This window comes from Mustela nigripes, chromosome 4 (assembly GCF_022355385.1).
Source record: "Mustela nigripes isolate SB6536 chromosome 4, MUSNIG.SB6536, whole genome shotgun sequence".
Classification (NCBI taxonomy): domain Eukaryota; kingdom Metazoa; phylum Chordata; class Mammalia; order Carnivora; family Mustelidae; genus Mustela; species Mustela nigripes.
Genome location: NC_081560.1, coordinates 55,695,014 through 55,717,096, shown reverse-complemented (window position 1 = coordinate 55,717,096; position 22,083 = coordinate 55,695,014). Strand labels below are relative to the sequence as shown.

Here is a 22,083-nt window from a genome sequence, read left to right as displayed (position 1 = left end):
ATGGACACAGTAGAAATCCGGTTAACAAGGCTAAAAAGTTATTCTTGAATTCCTTACTTGGAGTAGAAGAGAGGGCACAGAAATTCATTTCTTTATTTCACTTGAATCTTTTGTGCATGCATAACTCAAAAGTTCAGCTGCTTCAGTCTGTGGCTCAAAATCACATGGCTAACATGTGAATGGAAATAAACCCTGTAGGTAGAAGAAAGAGGAATTTGGATAGAGATCAAAGATTAGCTTCATTCCATTCTTTCCTTCCACTTTTTACTATCCCATCTAAATTTGGTATTTTATGGGACTTTTTTTTTTATTTCCAGGGGAAAGAGTGAACTTAAATCAGATTTGAGGCTTTCTCTCTCTTTTTCTAAATCCGTGTGATTTGATCTGCTCAGTAATGACTTTAGATAACTAAATGCTCAATTGTTAGGACCCTTTAGTATGAAAGATATGGCATACTGGTTCAATTTATTATTATTGTGTGTTTTAAGTTCTCACTATAGCCCTGGTTTAGAGTATAGTAAAAACCTTCTGAATATTTAACAATATGATTAGCAGAAATATTTGCCTTTTTGCCTCTAAGTATTCTGAGTATTTCTTGCTTTTTAAATTTTCTGGAATGGAACTAGTTACTACATGCCATTAGCTTTGAACATTTCTAAGCATTAGATAACAAAACTTTGCATTACACGTTTTCGGAAAGCTTAGCATTCTTTTTATAGTAATCATATAAGAATATAGGGAGTTTAGTATGGCCATACTTATTTCTGAGTGGCCCATGGAAAAGACTCCTATTGGTATCATCATGAGGTCCATAAAAAGTGAGGAATATTATAATACCTGAAAAGTTTTTTATCTAATTTTAAAATACTTTTTAGAATAATTTTTGCCAGCTATTTAGAAACATACAGTAATTGTAAAATGACCGTTTTGACTTCTATCAAAATAGCTAAGTGGATAGAATCAACAATGAAGTGCTTCAAGGCAGTGGGGAAGTGAAATCTATTTTTGGCTAACCTCAAGTGCTAGAGCAGAACTGAAATTCTGGACAGTTACAGCTTATTGGGTGAATATCTCAGTGCATTCCAAAGATGAAGATTATATTATTCTATTGTTCCAAAATTAAAGAAACTAAGTTTGGTTGGGAGGTCTAGTCATTTCAATACTTGATAGGCTTTCATTTAGTTCTATCAACTTTGTTCTGAGAATTCCTTTCTTTTCAAACAAAGACCACAGTGTTTTAAAGAACAGAGATCAGGTGTGAAAGTAGCTCAGGCAGGCTTGCAGAGTGTGCACTTCCATATTCAAGATTATTCTTTCACATTTACATGGATTTAAAATATTCTAAATATTATAAGTACCATACAAATGAAGGAAAATGAAAAAATTGTTCTTTGTACTGTAGAATGGATAACAAGAAGCTAAAAAATTTGACAAAGGAATGATAAAACTACAGAGACAAAAAAGGTAATCAATTTGCAAGTGTTTGGTGGTGGAGAGGAAGGATGAATAGGTAGAGAATGGGATTTTTAGGACAGTGAAACTATGCTATATGATACTATAATGGTAGATACATGACATTATACATTTGTCAACCCCCACAGAACCATACAATACAAAGAGTGAATCCTAACCACTGGCTTTTGTTAACAGTAATACATCAATACTGGCTCATCATTTGTAACAAATGTACCACACTAATGCAAGATATTAGTATTAGAGGAAATGACAGTGAGGTACATGGGAACTCTCTGTACTTTCTTTAAACCCAAACTTTCTTAAAAAATAGTCCATTAATTGTCAAAAATATAATTGATTTAAAAATTAAATGTTTATCCCTTGCAAGTTCTTCAAGCATATAAAAAAAAATGAAGTGCCAGGCCTGTGCTGTGTCTGGGTGTCTTTACTGCCTGAAGTGAATATGGACTAAGGTAGACTTCCTTATTGTAAGTTCTTTTGAAGGCTGCTTTCACCTTGTGATCCAGCTTGAAGAAGGGACTAGGACTCCCCAGCTGTCAGTTTCCATGATATTCTCAAAGTCTTCTTTCATCAGGTAGTAGGAATCTATAAGAGCAATAATAATCCTGTACTCCTTCTACCCCTTGTGAGGTCATGCATGGGCTGGACAAGTGCATTCCTTTTATGTGACAGATAATCCACATTTACAGTCCTTTTTCTGGAATAAGCTCTGAGACTCATGTGCAGTGCTGGGTCCTTCACAATACAATCATGTTTGCTGGTAAATGAGTGCTTCCCCAACCAGCTTGGGAAGGTAGGAAACTGGGTCATGTACCTCCTCATTAACTCTCCAGGAAGAACACTGGCATAAATAGCCTGTGTGGGCAGAAGACTCTGGATTTGCTTACTCTGCATGTGATGGTCCACTAGGTTATCATCACATATGCTATTTGCTGCTCTGCTTAAAAGCATCAGGTGCTTTTTCATGTTACCCCCTGAAACTGCAAGCTTCACACATATGTAGTTCTCTGGACAAAGAGGGGTGTTGTTGAATGATCTTGAAAAAAGAGAACTGACTTGTCCACAAGTGGCAAATGAGCAGTCTCCTCTCCCGCTACAAACACTTTCCAGGCAACATCAAATGAGCCCAGTCTGATATCCTTTTTGGCTCTGTGAGAATCATCCCTGACCTGGTCATAGGTCAGTGCCTCACTTCATGCACACCACATCCTCACATTGTGTAAAACCTGTCTGATAAGTTGATTGGCTCCCAAAATTATTTCATTCATAGCTGGAAGGAGGATCTTCAAACCCTCTTTAAATTCAGTAGACATTATAGCATCCTTAATCTGTTCAATCCAGGGTCCTTGAAAGCGAAGATCAAAGCAATAATGAACCAAAGACTGAATCTTGGGATGATTTCTATCATTGCACATACAAATAATGGGAATTTTTGTATGCTTTATCAGACCAATTAATTCCTGGATTCTTCCCTGTCCTCATTTCCTGACATGCCATCAACTTCATCCATGGTGAGAATATGTTTTGTGTTTACTGAATGGGCTGCTCCACTTGACCCATGTTGAGAGGTTGAATAAAAGCTGGTGATATTGGTATCATTCACTGATTCAACAACAATGTCCTTGAAACTATTCTTACTCCAGAGTGTCACTTGCATTCAATTCCACATATATGTATCCCAATTTCTGACAAACGAGAGACTGGATTCTGAAAACAATGAAGAGTTAAATAAAGATGACACTCAGTCTGATGAAGACTCTATGGAAACTGGTGCAATGAGCAAGAAAAAAAAACCCAAATCTTCAAAGCCTTCAAAATCAGAAAAAAATAAGGAGTCCAGAAAAGGAAAAAGTTCATAGAAATGAAACCATTTTTCACTACTGACAGCCACTACTGACAGCCACTTTTTCCTCACCCTATTGACCAGTCTAGCTTATCTAGATAATTCCTTGTTTTTCCAGAGGAATCATATTTTAGCACAATAGAGTAACTTGGTTGTCCCATTATAAATAAATGGTGGTACAGCTAGAGGGATGTGATCAGTGGCCTAATATACACCTCTTATAGACGTTGATAGGACTGCTTGGGTCCTCCTGTCAATCTAATTAGATTATACTTCAAACTGAATGTGTAGAATCAGAAACTATATGTGGGCTTTGGAGTCAGATTTTAGTTAAAATAATATGCCTAGGAACATTGGTACTAAGGCAATTTTTGTAGGCTTAAGAATTACCTTAATGTCCTTTATAGGACTAATGCCAATTTTTTAAAGGTACTTACTATTATTTGGTGAAATTTTGTAAGTAAATCACAAAACAAAACAAAATGAAATGCCATATTGAACACATAGTTTTATTTATTTTCATTTATCTTTTTTTTTTTTGCACTTGTCCTTGAAATTGGGCAAGTAGGATGCAATTTTAAAAATTTTTAAATGTTGAATGAGAGATATTTATATATGGCAGCCTATACATCCTGAAACACTGCTACATGAAAATAGCAAAACTACTTTTTAAATTTATGAATGACTTCCAAAAAGATGAAGGAATGTAAGCAAATACTGTGGCTGTTGGCTGCCCTGGGCTATCACAAAGTCTTCTACTGGCTAGAGCTTGGACATTATTAATAGACTACTGCTGAAAAAGGGAGTCAAAGCCTTGGGCCTCTGAAGGGAGAAGTTTTGTTGGAGAACAGCATAAAGAAAGGAATAAGAAAGGGCCAACTCTAAGAAAAAGGGTTAATGGAAGAGGAAATACTGCTGAATAAAAACAACAAATATGGGGTGCCTGGGTGTCTCAGTGGGTTAAGCCGCTGCCTTCGGCTCAGGTCATGATCTCAGGGTCATGGGATTGAGTCCCGCATCGGGCTCTCTGCTCAGCAGGGAGACTGCTTACTCCTCTCTCTCTCTGCCTGCCTCTCTGCCTACTTATGATCTCTCTCTGTCAAATAAATAAATAAAATCTTTTAAAAAAATTCTCTAAAAACAACAAATATATCTAAGCTAGAGCTATGAATAGAGGGAATTGAAAAAGCAATGAAAACAAAAGGGGGGAAATCTTATTTTTTACATGATTATTTGTAATCAGGTTTTTAGGGGTCCACATTTACAATAACTGTGCATTAAAAAAGCAAAGTCCCTGCAATCTAAGAATTTAAATTTCTCCTAGTGATAGTATCCCAGCCATCCAGTAGAGGCAAAAAAAAAAATGACACCCAATCCAGGTTTCAACAATAGATATCAAGTTCAGTTCAGTCTTCAAAAACTTCTCACATTGGAAGTTCCATGTGTATGAGATAGGTAGCTAGATAGATAGATAACAGAGGAGAATTAAGATATCATGAGGATGAATCAGCAGAAACAACAAATAGTAATAACTAAGCCATAAAGACTTAACAGATACAGAATATAAAATAATTATGGGTAAAGAAATAAAAGGAAGAACTAAAACCATGAGCAAAGAGTAAGAAACTATAAAATAACTAAAAAGTTATGGAGTCTAACCAAATAAAGCAGCTGGAATTCAACAGTATAATCACTGAAATGAAGATACCAATAGAAATGTTAAACAGTAGATTAGACATATGTGGAGAAAGAAAGACTGGAAGGTAGATATGAAATAACAATACTTATAATTCAGGACAGAAGGAGACAAAAAATATGAAATAAAGCTTAAGAGACATTGAGAATATAACGATCATGACCACATACATCTAATTGGAATTTCAAAATAAGATAATAAATAAATAACTTTAGTTCAATAAATTTGAACACTTAAATTTCTAGAAAAATATAACTTATGAAGATACAGAAAGCATAAGTAGCCCTATAGTTGCTAAAGAAATTCTATCAATAGTTAAAAGTCTTCCTCAAAATCCACAAAACTCAAATGGTTTTCCAGGAGATTTCTACCCAACTTTTTACGATCATATAATAAAAAGAAGGTGATCCTGACCACATCAAATTCAACATGGCCAATACAGGACTGGACAATTATAGATTAGGCCCATTCATGAACATAGAAAAAAATCCTACAAAAAAATCATAAACAAAGCAGTAGTAAAACAATTTCAGCTGTGTACAAAATAGATAATTACATCACAATAAAGCTTATTATACTCCATAAATTTAATGATGGCTTAAAATTAGAAATACTAATTAATGTGACTCACAACAACTATGAAATTATAGGAAAAAATCTCATCTTGGTGTAAACAAATTTAACATCTATTTATAATAAAAGCTTTAATTCAATGTAGAAATAGTAAGGTCCCTCCTAGAACTGAATGAAACCACAGTAAGATGCCATTATTGACTCACTTGCATGGCAAATTGTACCAAACATTGGCAAGGATGTGACTAAACTGGAATTCTTACATACACTGCTTCTCAGAGTAGAGTTTATAGCCTTTAAGAAATAATCTAGTATTATTTAGCAGATTTTAAGCCATAATGGTTTTAGTCCACTGTTGCACATGTGAACCACAGAAGTGCTATAAAAATGTTCTGGAGGCATCATTTTTAATAACAAAGCTTTGGAGTTTTGTAATAAAAATTCAAGCATCTGTCATCAGGAGATTGGGTAAATAAATTCTTTTATACTCATAATATGGCCTACTAGACAGCACAGAACTGTAGCTACATTTATCAACAGAGGTGATCTAACAAGATATTGAATGAAAAGAGCAAGTTGTGAAAATATAAAACCATTTTTATAAAGTTCAAAAAAAAAAAAAAAGCAAAGGAATTATCAACACAAAGTCAAGATCCTAATTTCCCACAGGGAGGAGGAGAGATATGAATAGAAATACACAAGGGGCTTCAAGAGTATTACTGACATTATTTTCCTTAACTTGAAAGGTGAGTGAACAGGTATTTCTCATATCATTATACTTTATAATATATATAGGTGTTATTTATTTTTTACATTTATCAAGTATTTTTTTAAAGATTTTATTTATTTATTTGACAGAGATCACAAGTTAGGCAGAGAGGCAGGCAGAGAGAGAGAGGAAGCGAAGCAGGCTCCCCGCTGGGTGGAGAGCCCAATACATGGCTTAATCCCAGGACCCTGGGATCATGACCTATGTTGAAGGCAGAGGCTTTAACCCACTGAGCCACCCAAGCGCCCCCATTTATCAACTATTTTATAATAAAAATTATATCTATAAAAATCTAATATGATAGGGGTGCCTTGATGGCTTAGTAGGTTAAAGCCTCTGCCTTCGGCTCAGGTCGTGATCCCACTGTCCTGGGATGGAGTCCTGCATTGGGGCTCTCTGCTCTGCGGGGAGTCTGTTTTCTCCTCTCTCTCTCTCTGCCTGCCTCTCTGCCTACTAGTGATCTCTGTCTGTCAAATAAATAAAGTCTTTAAAAAAAAAAAAGCTTCATTTAAAAAAAATATTCTAATGTGATAGTTAAGTAATTTGAGGTGATAGGTAAAAAAAAACAACTTCCTTTTATAATAAGGTAAGACATGATGGAGACAAGAAACAAAAATCAACCAAAGGTAATTATTTACCTTATTAACACTTGCCAAATGCCATCAAATTTTTCATCCAGGTACATATAGAATATGCTGTGAAAGGCATTACTGTGCACTGGTGATGAACCATATTGTTTGGTATAAATTTTGGTTGTTAAACGTCTTAGCTGTGGGATCTCAGATTTTGGTTCCCACAATTGTAAAATATAGACAATAACAGAATCTGATTTATTAAGTTATTGTAAGTATTAAATGAATTCACCCATGGAAGATGCTGAGAAAGGACACACAATAAAAGCTCAATCAATATTAGATTCTAGTAATATTCTCTTTTAATACTTTAAAATATTCTCTTTGTGTTATGATAGGCTTTGGTCATTTGACGAAGCAGTTGATGACATTGGCTGATGGACACGTGGTGTTGGCTCTAGAAGGAGGACATGATCTCACAGCCATCTGTGATGCCTCAGAAGCCTGTGTAAATGCCCTTCTAGGAAATGAGGTAAAAAATTAAAAAGTACACAAGAGTAGGGTTAAAGGACTAGGATTATATGCATGTACTTTTTTTTAATCCCATGTAATCAGAAAGCACAATGTTGCTCTTACAATTTTAAAAAAGAAGGTAAGCTTTTAAGGAGAAGTTTACATGTGCTCCTGCCATATGGTATAACTATTGTCCAATTAATCTACATATCACTTCCCTCAGTCAGGTTATTCATGAGCTCAGTAAATAAGATAACTCTTGGGAGGAGAAACGCTTTGTATATTGACCCAACTAATAATCACTGAAACACTGAAAAACAAACAACTCAAAGAAAATTTCTCCTGAGATTTTCCATAGGATTGTGTTAGCTCAAGGGAGAAAATAAAGCTTTAAAAATTTTTTTCATCTTTATTGAAATAGGGTCGACACAATTGTAATACATTTAAAGTGTACAATGTGATGATTTGATATATGTATACATTGTGAAATGATTCCTTGCATGAAATGAAATTAATGCATTCATCACCTCACATACTTTTTGTTTGTACCTTTGTTCTTTTGTTTAGTGAGAACACTTAAATTCTACTTTCCTAGCAAATTTTAATTACATAACATAGTATTATCAACTATAGTCATCATGTTATACATTAGATCCTCCAACCTTATTCATCTTGTAACTGAAAGTTTAAAACCTTTTATCAACCTCTCCTTACTACCCCCCTTATCTTATTATCTCCTTTTCCCCTCCCCCCAACCCCCAGCCCCTGACAATCACTATTATTCTCTGTTTCTACAAGTTCGGCTACTTTTTTTTCAGTGGGGGAGTGGTCAGAATAAGTGATATCATGCAATGTTTTTTTTTCTGTGTCTGGCTTATTTCACTTAGTGTAATACCCTCTATGTTTGTCCATGTTATCAAAAAAGACAAGATTGGGGCGCCTGGGTGGCTCAGTGCGTTAAAGCCTCTGCCTTCAGCTCAGGTCATGATCCCAGGGTCCAGGGATCGAGCCTCACATAGGGCTCTCTGCTCAGTGGGGAGCCTGCTTCCTCCTCTCTCTCTGCCTGCCTCTCTACCTACTTGTGATCTCTCTGTCAAATAAATAAATAAAATCTTTTTTTAAAAAAAGACAAGATTTTCTTCTTTATGAAAGATTGAATAATATTCTATTGTGCATATATATATACATACACATATATACACCGCATTTTCTTATCCACTTATCTGTTGGTGGACATTTTTTTAAAGATTTTATTTATTTGTCAGAGAGAGATACAATGAGAGAGGGAACATAAGCAGGGGGAGTGGGAGAAGAAGAAGCAGACCCCCCTGCTGAGCAGGGAGCCCAATGCAGGGGTTTATCCCAAGACCCCGGGATCATGACCTGAGCCAAAGGCAGACACTTAATGACTGAGCCACCCCGGCACCCCTGTGATGGACATTTAGTTTGTTTCTGTACCTTGACAATTGTAAGTAATTCTGCAATAAACATTGAAGTACAGATATCTCTTCAAGATAGTAATTTTGTTTCATTTAGCTATATACCCGGAAATAAGATTGTTGGATCATACAGCATAAAACATGCAGTTTTAGTTTCTTGAGGAATATCTTTCTGTTTTCCATGGTGGCTATACATCTTACCTTTCCAGCAGCATTGCTCAAACTTTCTTTGTTCTCCACATCCACACCAGCATTTATCTATTTTCTTTTTGATAATACATGAGGCAATACCTCATTATGGTTTTGATTTGCATTTTCCTAATGATTACTGATAGTGATCACCTTTTCATGTACATGTTGGCCATTTATATGTCTTCTCTGAAAAAAACATCTAACTGGGCCTTTTGCCCATTTTTAATTGGCTTATTTGGGATTTTGCCTTTGTTTTTTTTTTTTTTTTTTTTTTTTTTTTTTTTTTTTTTTTTTTTTTTTGCTGTTGTTTGTTTTTTGTTTGGCTGTTGAATTGTATGAGTTCTTTGTATATTTTAGATATTAACCTCTTACGGGACATATGGTTTGCAAATATTTTCTCCCGTTCCATAGGTTACCTTTTCATTTTACTCACCTTTGCTGTCCAGAAGTTTTTAAGCTTGATGTACTCCCACTTTGTTTGTTTGTTTGCTTACTTTTGTTGCCTTTTGGTGTCAGATCCAAAAAACATTGTCAAGGCTAATGTCAAGGAGATTACCCCCTATGTTTTAAGAATTTTATGGTTTCAAATCTTACATTTACATTTTTAATCTGTTTTAAATTGATTTTTGTGTATGATGTAAGATTGGAGTTCACTTTTATTTTTTTTTGTACCAACATCATTTATTGAAGAGACTATTCCTCCATTGTATATTCCTGGATCCTTTGTTGAAAACTAATTCACCATATGTGCATGAGTTTATTTGGGGCCCTTTCTTCTTTCCATTGATCTGAGTGTCTGTTTCTAATGCCAGTACCATAGTGCATTGATTACTTGTGGTATATTTGAAATCAAGAAATGTAATGACTCCAGCACTATTGTTCTTTCGCAGAATCCAGTCATGTGTTTGGGGTCTTTGTGGTATCATATGAGTTTTAGAATTTTTTTCCTATCTCTTTAAAAAAAAATACCTTTTAATAAGGATTGGGTTGAATCTATAGATTGCTTTGGGTAACTTGAATGTTTTATTACCATTAACTCCTCTCCTCAGTGAACATAGCATATTTTTTCTTGTTTCTTCAATTTCTTTCATTTAGTATCTTGTAGTTTTTGGTGTATAGACTTTTCACTTCCTTGGATACATTTATCTCTAAATGTTTTATTGTTTATGATACCATTGTAAATGGGATTGTTTTATTTCTTCTTCAGATAGTTCATTTTTGATACATAAAAACTGATTGTTTATGTTGATTTTGCCTTCTGCAACATTGCTGAATTTGTTTATTAACTCTAATAGTTTTGTGGTGGAATTTTTAGGGTTTTACATATATATAGTGTCATCTGCAATTAGAGATAGTTTTACTTCTTCCTTTCCAATTTGTATACCTTTTATTTCTTTTCCTTGCTTAAATGCTCTAGATCATACTTAAAATACTATCTTGAATAAAGGTAGCGAAAGCAGGCATCGTTGTCCTGTTCTTGATCTTAGGTAAGGTGTTAGCTCTGGGCTTGTCATATATGGCATTTTACTATGTCGAAATATGTTCCTGCTATTCTGAATTTGTTGAAATTTTCTAATCATGAAAGATGTTGAATTTTGTCAGTTGCTTTGTCTGTATCTGTTGAGATGATCATATGACTTTTATCCTTCATTGTGTTAATGTATTGTTTCACATTGATTGATTTGTGTATGTTGAACCATTCTTATATCCCTGCAGTAAATCTTGATTACAATGTATGGTCCTTTTGAAGTAATGTTGAATTCAGTTTGCTAATATTTTTGTTGAGAGTTTTTGCATCTCAACCAGGTGTTCACCAGGGATATAGGACTACAGTTACTTTCCCTGTAGTGTCCTTTATTGGCTTTGGTAACCGAGATTTACTGGCCTCCTAAAATGAGTTCAGATATGTTACTACCTATTCAGTTTTGAAAAGCATGGATATTAGCACTTTAATATTAGGTAGAATTCACCAGTGAAGCCATCTGATTCTAGACTTCTCTGTTTTAAAAGGTTTTTAATTACTGATTCAGTCTCCTTACTAGTTACAGTTACTGGTCTGTTCATATTTTCTTTTTTTTTTCAAAATTCCTTCTTGTAGGGTTTGTGTTTCTAGGAATTCATACATTTCTTCTATGTTATCCAATTAATTGATGTATAATTATTCATAGTAGTTTCTTTTGATCCTTTGGATTTCTGTAATAAGTCTTCTCTTTCAAATCTGATTTTATTAATTGAGGCTTTTCTCTTTTTTTCTTGGTCTAGTTAAAGGTTTATCAGTTTTGTATATCTTTTCCTAAAACCAGCTCTTAGTTGCATTGATTTTTTTTTAATTTAAATTTTATTTTTTTTTAATATTTTATTTAGTTATTTGACAGACAGAGATCACAAGTAGGCAGAGAGGCAGGCAGAGAGAGAGGAGGAAGCAGGCTCTCCGCCGAGCAGAGAGCCCGATGCGGGGCTCGATCCCAGGACCCCGGGATCATGACCTGAGCCGAAGGCAAACGCTTTAACCCACTGAGCCACCCAGGCGCCCTAATTTTTTATTTTTTATAAACATATATTTTTATCCCCAGGGGTACAGGTCTGTGAATCACCAGGTTTACACACTTCGCAGCACTCACCAAAGCACATAGCCACCCCAATGTCCATAACCCCACCCCCCCTTCTCCCAACCCCGCTCCTGCCAGCAACCCTCAGTTTGTTTTGTGAGATTAGAGTCACTTATGGTTTGTTTCCCTCCCAACCCCATTTTGTTTCATTGATTCTTCTCCTACCCATTTAAGCCCCCATGTTGCATCAGAACTTCCTCATATCAGAGAGATCATATGATAGTTGTCTTTCTCTGCTTCACTTATTTCGCTAAGCATGATACGCTCTAATTCCATCCATGTTTTCGCAAATGGCAAGATTTCATTTCTTTTGATGGCTTCATAGTATTCCATTGTGTATATATACTACATCTTCTTGATCCATTCATCTGTTGATGGACATCTAGGTTCTTTCCATAGTTTGGCTATTGTGGATATTGCTGCTATAAACATTCGGGTGCACATTCCCCTTCGGATGACTAAGTTTGTATCTTTAGGGTAAATACCCAGTAGTGCAATTGCAGGGTCATAGGGCAGTTCTATTTTCAACATTTTGAGGAACCTCCCTGCTGTTTTCCAGAGTGGTTGCACCAGCTTGCATTCCCACCAACAGTGTAGGAGGGTTCCCCTTTCTACGCATCCTCGCCAGCATCTGTCATTTCCTGACTTGTTAATTTTAGCCATTCTGACTGGTGTGAGGTGATATCTCATTGTGGTTTTGATTTGTATTTCCCTGATGCCGAGTGATATGGAGCACTTTTTCATGTGTCTGTTGGCCATCTGGATGTCTTCTTTGCAAAAATGTCTGTTCATGTCCTCTGCCCATTTCTTGATTGGATCATTTGTTCTTTGGGTGTTGAGTTTGCTGAGTTCTTTATAGATTTTGGACACTAGTTCTTTATCTGATATGTCATTTGCAAATATCTTCTCCCATTCTGTCAATTTGATTTTGTTAACTGTTTCCTTTGCTGTGCAAAAGCTTTTGATCTTGATGAAATCCCAATAGTTCATTTTTCCCCTTGCTTCCCTTGCCTTTGGCAATGTTCCTAGGAAGATGTTGCTGCCTGTTTTCTTTTCAAGGATCTTGATGGATTCCTTTCGCACGTTGAGGTCCTTCATCCATTTTGAGTCTATTTTCATGTGTGGTGTAAGGAAATGGTCCAATTTCATTTTTCTGCATGTGGCTGTCCAATTTTCCCAACACCATTTATTGAAGAGGCTGTCTTTTTTCCATTGGACATTCTTTCCTGCTTTGTCGAAGATTAATTGACTGTAGAGTTGAGGGTCTATTTCTGGGCTCTCTATTCTGTTCCATTGACCTATGTGTCTGTTTTTGTGCCAGTACCATGCTGTCTTGATGATGACAGCTTTGTAATAGAGCTTGAAGTCCGGAATTGTGATGCCACCAACTTTGGTTTTCTTTTTCAATATCCCGTTGGCTATTCGAGGTCTTTTCTGGTTCCATAAAAATTTTAGAATTATTTGTTCCATTTCTTTGAAAAAGATGGATGGTACTTTGATAGGAATTGCATTAAATGTATAGATTGCTTTAGGTAGCATAGACATTTTCACAATATTTATTCTTCCAATCCAGGAGCATGGAACATTTTTCCATTCTTTGTGTCTTCCTCAATTTCTTTCATGAGTACTTTATAGTTTTCTGAGTATAGATTCTGTGCCTCTTTGGTTAGGTTTATTCCTAGGTATCTTTGGGTTTGGGGTGCAATTGTAAATGGGATTGACTCCTTGATTTCTCTTTCTTCTGTCTTGTTGTTGGTGTAGAGAAATGCAACTGATTGCTGTGCATTGATTTTATATCCTGACACTTTACTGAATTCCTGTACAAGTTCTAGCAGTTTGGGAGTGGAGTCTTTTGGGTTTTCCACATATAGTATCTATATCATCTGCGAAGAGTGATAATTTGACTTCTTTGCCAATTTGGATGCCTTTAATTTCCTTTTGTTGTCTGATTGCTGAGGCCAGGACTTCTAGTACTATGTTGAATAGCAGTGGTGATAATGGACATCCTTGCCATGTTCCTGACCTTAGCGGAAAAGCTTTCAGTTTTTCTCCATTGAGAATGAGATTTGCGATGGGTTTTTCATAGATGGCTTTGATGATATTGAGGTATGTGCCCTCTATCCCTACACTTTGAAGAGTTTTGATCAGGAAGGGATGCTGTACTTTGTCAAATGCTTTTTCAGCATCTATTGAGAGGATCATATGGTTCTTGTTCTTTCTTTTACTGATGTGTTGTATCACATTGACTGATTTGTGGATGTTGAACCAACCTTGCAGCCCTGGAATAAATGCCACTTAGTCATGGTGAATAATCCTTTTAATGTACTGTTGAATCCTATTGGCTAGTATTTTGGTGAGAATTTTTGCATCTGTGTTCATCAAAGATATTGGTCTATAGCTCTCTTTTTTGATAGGATCCTTGTCTGGTTTTGAGATCAAGGTTGATGGCCTCATAAAATGAGTTTGGAAGTTTTCCTTCCATTTCTATTTTTGGAACAGTTTCAGGAGAATAGGAATTAGTTCTTCTTTAAATGTTTGGTAGAATTCCCCCGGGAAGCCGTATGGCCCTTGTTTGTTTGGAGATTTTTAATGACTGTTTCAATCTCCTTACTGTTTTGGGGTCTGTTCCGGCTTTCTACTTCTTCCTGGTTCAGTTGTGGTAGTTTATATGTTTCTAGGAATGCATCCATTTCTTCCAGATTGTCAAATTTGTTGGCATAGAGTTGCTCATAGTATGTTCTTATAATAGTTTGTATTTCTTTGGTGTTAGTTGTGATCTCTCCTCTTTCATTCATGATTTTATTTATTTGGGTCCTTTCTCTTTTCTTTTTGATAAGTCTGGCCAGGGGTTTATCAATTTTATTAATTCTTTCAAAGAACCAGCTCCTAGTTTCGTTGATTTGCTCTATTGTCTTTTTGGTTTCTATTTCATTGATTTCTGCTCTGATCTTTATGATTTCTCTTCTCTTGCTGGGCTTAGGGTTTCTTTTTTGTTCTTTCTCCAGCTCCTTTAGGTGTAGGGTTAGGTTGTGTACCTGAGACCTTTCTTGTTTCTTGAGAAAGGCTTGTACTACTATATATTTTCCTCTCAGGACTGCCTTTGTTGTGTCCCACAGATTTTGAACTGTTGTATTTTCATTATCATTTGTTTCCATGATTTTTTTTCAATTCTTCTTTAATTTCCCAGTTGACCCATTCATTCTTTAGAAGGATGCTGTTTAGTCTCCATGTATTTGGGTTCTTTCCAAACTTCCTCTTGTGGTTGAGTTCTAGCTTAAGAGCATTGTGGTCTGAAAATATGCAGGGAATGATCCCAATCTTTTGATACCTGTTGAGTCCTGATTTAGGACCGAGGATGTGATCTATTCTGGAGAATGTTCCATGTGCACTAGAGAAGAATGTGTATTCTGTTGCTTTGGGATGAAATGTTCTGAATATATCTGTGATGTCCATCTGGTCCAGTGTGTCGTTTAAGGCCTTTATTTCCTTGCTGATCTTTTGCTTGGATGATCTGTCCATTTCAGTGAGGGGAGTGTTAAAGTTCCCTACTATTATTGTATTATTCTTGATGTGTTTCTTTGATTTTGTTATATAGTTTGCTGCTCCCACGTTGGGGGCATAGATATTTAAAATTGTTAGATCTTCTTGTTGGACAGACCCTTTGAGTATCATATAGTGTCCTTCCTCATCTCTTATTATAGTCTTTGGCTTAAAATCTAATTGATCTGATATAAGGATTGCCACTCCTGCTTTCTTCTGATGTCCATTAGCATGGTAAATTCTTTTCTACCCCCTCACTTTAAATCTGGAGGTGTATTCGGGCTTAAAATGAGTTTCTTGGAGGCAACATATAGATGGGTTTTGTTTCTTTATCCATTCTGATACCCTGTGTCTTTTGATTGGGGCATTTAGCCCATTAACATTCAGGGTAACTATTGAGAGATATGAATTTAGTGCCATTGTATTGCCTGTGAGATGACTGTTACTGTATATGGTCTCTGTTCCTTACTGATCTACCACTTGTAGTCTCTCTTTGCTTAGAGGACCCCTTTCAATATTTCCTGTATAGCTGGTTTGGTGTTTGCAAATTCTTTCAGTTTTTGTTTGTCCTGGAAGCTTTTAATCTCTCCTTCTATTTTCAATGATAGCCTAGCTGGATATAGTATTCTTGGCTGCATGTTTTTCTCGTTTAGGGCTCTGAAAATATCATGCCAGCTCTTTCTGGCCTGCCAGGTCTCTGTGGATAAGTCAGCTGATAATCTAATAGTTTTACCATTGTATGTTACAGACTTCTTTTCCCGGGCTGCTTTCAGGATTTTCTCTTTGTCACTAAGACTTGTAAATTTTACTATTAGGTGACGGGGTGTTGGCCTATTCTTATTGATTTTGAGGGGAGTTCTCTGAACCTCCTGAATTTTGATGTTTGTTCCCTTTGCCATATTGGGGAAATTCTCCCCAATAATTTTCTCCAGTATACCTTCTGCTCCCTTCTCTTTTTCTTCTTCTTCTGGAATCCCAATTATTCTAATGTTGTTGTGTCTTATGGTGTCACTTATCTCTCGAATTCTCTCCTCGTGGTCCAGTAGCTGTTTGTCCCTCTTTTGCTCAGCTTCTTTATTCTCTGTCATTTGGTTTTCTATATCACTAATTCTTTCTTCTGTCTCATTTATCCTTTCAGTGAGAGCCTCCATTTTTTATTGCACCTCATTAATAGCTTTTTTGATTTCAACTTGGTTAGATTTTAGTTCTTTTATTTTTCCAGAAAGGGTTTTTATATCTCCCGAGAGGGTTTCTCTAATATCTTCCATTACTTTTTCGAGCCCGGCTAGAACCTTGAGAATTGTCATTCTGAACTCTAGATCTGACATTATTACCAATGTCTGTATTGATTAGGTCCCTAGCATTCGGTACTGCCTCTTGTTCTTTTTTTTTTTTTGTGGTGAATTTTCCCGCCTTGTCATTTTGTCCAGATAAGAGTATATGAAGGAGCAAGGAAAATACTAAAAGGGTGGCAACAACCCCAGGAAAATATGCTTTAACCAAATCAGAAGAGATCCCAAATCGTGAGGGGGGAGAAAGGGGATAAAAAGAGGTTCAAAAAGAAAGAAAGAAGAAAAGAATTTAAAAAAAGAAAATGAATAAAGAAAAATATAAAAAAGAAAAAATATATATATTAGATAAACTAGTTTAAAAACATTAAAAAAGAAAAGGGTAACAGTTAAAAAAAATTAGCAGAAGAAGAGAAAAAAAATGAAAAAGAAAAAAATTTAATTACCTGCAAGACTAAAAAAATCACAGGGAGAAAGCCATGAGTTCCGTGCTTTGCTTTCTCCTCCTCTGGAATTCTGCTGCTCTCCTTGGTATTTAAACTGCACTCCTCTTGGTATTGGTAGGTGAACTTGGTCTTGGCTGGATTTCTTGTTGATCTTCTTGGGGAGGGACCTGGTGTAGTGATTCTCAAGTGTCTTTGCCCCAGGCGGAATTGCACTGCCCTTACCAGGGGCCAGCCTGAGTAATGCGCTTGGGTTTGCTTTCAGGAGCTTTTGTTCCCTGAGCGCTTTCCTTAGAGTTCCAGAGGACGGGAATACAAATGGCGGCCTCCTGGTCTCCAGCCCGGAGGAGCCGAGAGCCCGGGGCCCCACTCCTCAGTGCGCCCTCAGAGAACAGCGCCCAGTAACTCCCGTCTGCCTGACCTCTGGCCGCGCTCCGAGCTCACCGAGCCTGCGACCGGTTCAAGGTGACACCGAGCTGTGAGCTTACTGTCGGCTCTGTCTCTGTAGCCGGCTTTCCTGTTCCAATACCCGCAAGCTCTGCGACACTCAGACATCCCCGATCCTTCTGTGACCCTGCGGGACCTGAGGCCTCGCTGACCCCGCGTGGGCTTCGCCCCGGTTTAGCCTCTGGAGCGATGTCCCTCAGTGGAACAGACTTTTAAAAGTCCTGATTTTGTGCGCTGTTGCTCCGCCACTTGCCGGGAGCCGGCCCCTCCCCCCGGGGTCTATCTTCCCTGCATTGATTTTTTTATATTGTTTGCTGCATCCCATAAGTGTTAGCATGTTGTGTTTCTATTTCATTTGTGTCAAGATTTTTAATTTCTCTTTTCATTTCTTGATGCCTTGGTTGTACAGGAGCATGTTGTTCAATTACCACCTTGGGGCACCTGGGTGGCTCGGTGGGTTAAAGCCTCTGCCTTCGACTCGGGTCATGATTCTAGTGTCCTGGGATCAAATGCCACATCGGGCTCTGTGCTCGCTGGGGAGATTACTTCCCTTCCTCTCTCTCTGCCTGCCTCTCTGCCTACTTGTGATCTCACCTGTCAAATAAATAACAAATAAAATCTTTAAAAAAAATTACTACATATTTATGAGTATTCCAGTTTTCTTTTTGCATTGATTTCTAGTTTTGTGCCATTGTAGTCAGAATGATTTCGGTCTTTTAAAATTTGCTGGAATGATTTCGGTCTTTTAAAATTTGCTGAGACTGGTTTTATGGCCTAATATATGATTTTTCTTGGAGAATATTCCATATGTGTTTGAGAATAATGTATTTTCTGCTGCTGTTGGGTAGAATGTTCTGTATATGTCTTTTAGGTCCATATGGTCTAAAGCATCATTTAAGTCCAGCATTTCTTTATTGATTTTCTGTCTGGCTGACCTATCCATTAATGAAAGTGGGGTATTAAAGTCCCCTAATACTGTATTTATGTGTATTTCTTTCTTCAGATCTGTTCATATCTGCTTTTTTATAAGGTTAGCTGCTCCTGTGTTGGTGCATATTTGCAAGTGTTATATACTCTTGATGAATTGACCTCATGGTCATAATATAACATTCTTTTTCTCTTATTACAGTTGTTAACTTACAGTCTATTTTTTCTGATATAAGCATACTTAGTCCTGCTTTCTTCTGGTTTCCACTGGCATGAAATATCTTCTCCATCGCTTTATTTACAGTCTGTGTATCCTTAAATCTGAAGTTAATCTCTTGTAGGCAGCATATAGTTAGGTCTTATTTTTGTATTCACTCAACCACTCTATGTTTTTTGATTAGAGATTTTAGTCTGTTAAATTTGAAGTAAGAATTGATAGGTACAGCCTTACTATTGCTATGTTACTGTTTTCTGGCAGTTACATAGACCTTTCTTCCTCTCCTGCTATCTTTTTTTGTGCATTGATGATTTCCCATAGTGTTGTGTTTTGATTTCTGTGTCTTTTGCATACTTCTATAGGTTTTTGCTTTTGGTTACCATGAGGCTTGCAAATACCTTCTAATAGTGTATTTTAGGCTGATAACATCCTAACTCTAATGTATATAGAAACTACATTTTTACACTTCCCTCACACAATTTATGTTTTTGAGATCACAGTTTATAACTTTTTATATTGTGTATTCAATTAACAAATTACTGTAGTCATAGCTATTTTTAATACTTTTGTCTTTTAAACTTTACACTAGAGTTATAAGTGATTTTCCACTATCATTATAATATTAGAGTATTCTGAATTTAATTACATGTTTACTTTTATCAGTGAATTTTATGCTTTCAAACATTTTTATGTTATTAGTTAGTATTCTTTCATTTCAGCTTGAGGAACTTCCTTTAACAACTCTTATAAAGGCAATCTAATTCTGATGAAGACTTCAGCTTTTGTTTGTCTGCAAAACTGTATCTATTCTTCACTTCTTAATGACTGCTTTTTTGGGGTAGGGTATTTTTGATCAGCAGTTTTTTCTTACTGCACTTTGAATATATCATGCCACTCCTTTATGGTCTCTGCTGAGGTTTCTGCTGAGAAATCTACTCTTAAACTTAATGAGATTTTCTCTGTGAAAATTTGCTTTTCTCTTGGTGTTTTTAAGATTCTCTCTCTGTCTTTAACTTTTAAAAATTTAATGTTCCTTCGTGTGGGTCTCTTTAGATCCATTTAATTTGGTACTCTTTGGGATTTCTGTATTTGGATGTCTGTTTCTCTCCCAGGGTGAGGATAATTTTTAACCACTATTTCTTCAAATAAGTTTTCTGTCCTTTCTCTTCTCCTCCTGAAACTCCTGTAATTCCTTTGATTTGCTCCGTGGTATCCTGTAAGTCCTTTAAGCTATCTTTACTGTTTCTCATTCTTCTTTTTTCTTTTTGCTATTTTGATGGGTTGAGTTTCACTGACCTGTCTTTGAATTCACTTATCTTTTCTTTCATTTTATCTAGCCTGCTCTTGAACTCTTCTGTTGAATTTTTCAGTTCAGTTATTTTATTCTTCAGTTCTATGATTTTTGTTTGGTACCTTTTAATATTCTCAATCTCTTTCTTGACATTTTCACTTTGTTCCTGTGTTGCTTTCCTGATCTCAGTGACCATCGTCACAGCTGTTTTTTTTTTTTTCTTTTAATTCAATTTAGTTAACGTCTAGTGTATTATTATCTTTATGGGTAGAATTTAGTTAGTTATTCATCAGTTGCATATAACACCCAGTACTCCTTATATCATGTATCCTCCTTAATGCCCATCACCCCATCCCCCCAGCCATATCCCCTCCAGGAACCCTCAGTTTGTTTACTATAGTTAAGAGTTTCTTATGGTTTGCCTTCCTCTCTGTTTTTATCTTATTTTATTTTTCCTTCCCTTCCCCAGTGTTCATGTACTTTATTTCTTAAATTCCACATGAGTGAAATCATACAGTATTTTTCTTTCTTTTACTGACCTATTTTGATTAGGATAATACACTCTAGTTCCATCCACATCATTGCAAATTGTTGGGGTTCCCTCGGAGGGGTGGAGGCGACCGGACCAGCCGGAGGCCCCTTCCGGGGGCTGAGCGGGATGGCGAGTGTCGCGAACCCGGATGCACCAACGGACGACACCAGGCTCGGGGGATCTGTCGAAGCAGGATCTCACTTTATTGTGCGAGGGTACACCTTATATAGAGCAGCAGAAGGGAAGTGAGGACAGAGGGGGAAGAGCCAATAAGATCGGGCGAGAGGAGGAAGTGCCATAGGTTTCAGGAACCGAAACTGTGAAATTGGCGCCTTGTTGGCCGGAAGAGACGGCAAGCCGGCTCCATCTTTATTCTGCTTCTTGTCGTTTCCTTTGGCCCCTGCCTTATCAATAAGCTAACTCAATTTATACAAAAAAGGATGGAAGCCATTCAGTTAATGAATGTTCAAGTACATTACCAGAGACTGGCCACCCATGATGAAGAACTCTATCATTAATCTTTATTGGCCAGTGACGGGTAAGATCCCATATCGGTTGGGGCAACCTAAGACAGGCCTTAAAGGAGATGCCCCCCCCCGTAGCAGCATGATATTCAGTGACGGGTAAGACCAATGAGAGACACAGAGCAACCTAAGACAGAGGACATACCTATGCTGTATGACCCTCAATGATGGGTAAGCCTGTTGTCTTGTCACTGGCAACCTAAGACAGAAGTCATGCCTACAAAAACAAAAGGGGGAAATATAAGGCACATAACTAGAGGTGCCTCCACAGGGTGCGGCCCAGAATAAAGATGGCGCCGGCTTGCCGTCTCTTCCGGCCAACAAGGCGCCAATTTCACAGTTTCGGTTCCTGAAACCTATGGCACTTCCTCCTCTCGCCCGATCTTATTGGCTCTTCCCCCTCTGTCCTCACTTTCCTTCTGCTGCTCTATATAAGGTGTACCCTCGCACAATAAAGTGAGATCCTGCTTCGACAGATCCCCCAAGCCTGGTGTCGTCCGTTGGTGCGTCCGGGTTCGCGACACTCGCCATCCCGCTCAGCCCCGGGAAGGGGCCTCCGGCTGGTCCGGTCGCCTCCACCCCTCCGAGGGAACCCCAACAGCAAATGGTGAGATTTCATTCTTTCTGATGGCTGAGTAATATTCCATTTTATATATAGTATATGTAATTTGTATATAATGTGTTTGTGTGCACACACCAGTTCTTCTTTATCCATTCATCTGCTGATGGACATTTGGGGTCTTTCCATATTTTGGCTATTGTGGACATTGCTGCTATAAAAATTGAAGTACATGTGCCCTTTTAAATCATATTTTTGTGTCCTTTGGCTAAATACCTAGTAGTATAGTTCCTAGGTCATAGGGTAGCTCTTCTTAACCTTTTTGAGGAAATTTCATATGGTTTTCCAGAGTGACTCTTTATTTTTTATAGTGAATATATACAAGTGTTAAGACTGTTTTATATATTTTACCTTTTTTCATGAACTTACAATATGACCACTTACAAAATAAACATACAATCATTTTTTAAATTTGTCATGCCTATTATTTTTTTAACAGTGACTTACGCTTTTGTCTGTGGTATTTATGAAGGGGGAAAAAAGTGGTTTTTTTCTTCTACATGCTGAACACCTAAGTTTTATTGTCATCTTTATCTTACAAATCTGTAGTACTTCAACATGACTATTATGCT

The 22,083-nt window shown here is 36.9% G+C and overlaps 1 protein-coding gene and 1 pseudogene across 10 annotated transcripts in view; one reads left to right on the top strand and one right to left on the bottom strand.

The window, feature by feature from the left end:
• Positions 1–22,083, top strand: part of HDAC9 (histone deacetylase 9) — a 936,353-nt gene that overhangs the window by 858,874 nt on the left and 55,396 nt on the right. For all 10 annotated transcript variants that reach the window (XR_009403815.1, XM_059396742.1, XM_059396749.1 and 7 more), the window contains one exon: positions 7,328–7,461. Coding sequence is in view for 9 of the 10 variants with exons in the window: in XM_059396742.1 (XP_059252725.1) it covers positions 7,328–7,461 (134 nt within the window). In the remaining variant the exon portion in view is untranslated. The remainder of the gene's footprint in view (positions 1–7,327; positions 7,462–22,083) is intronic.
• Positions 1,848–7,042, bottom strand: LOC132015324 (replication factor C subunit 1-like; annotated as a pseudogene).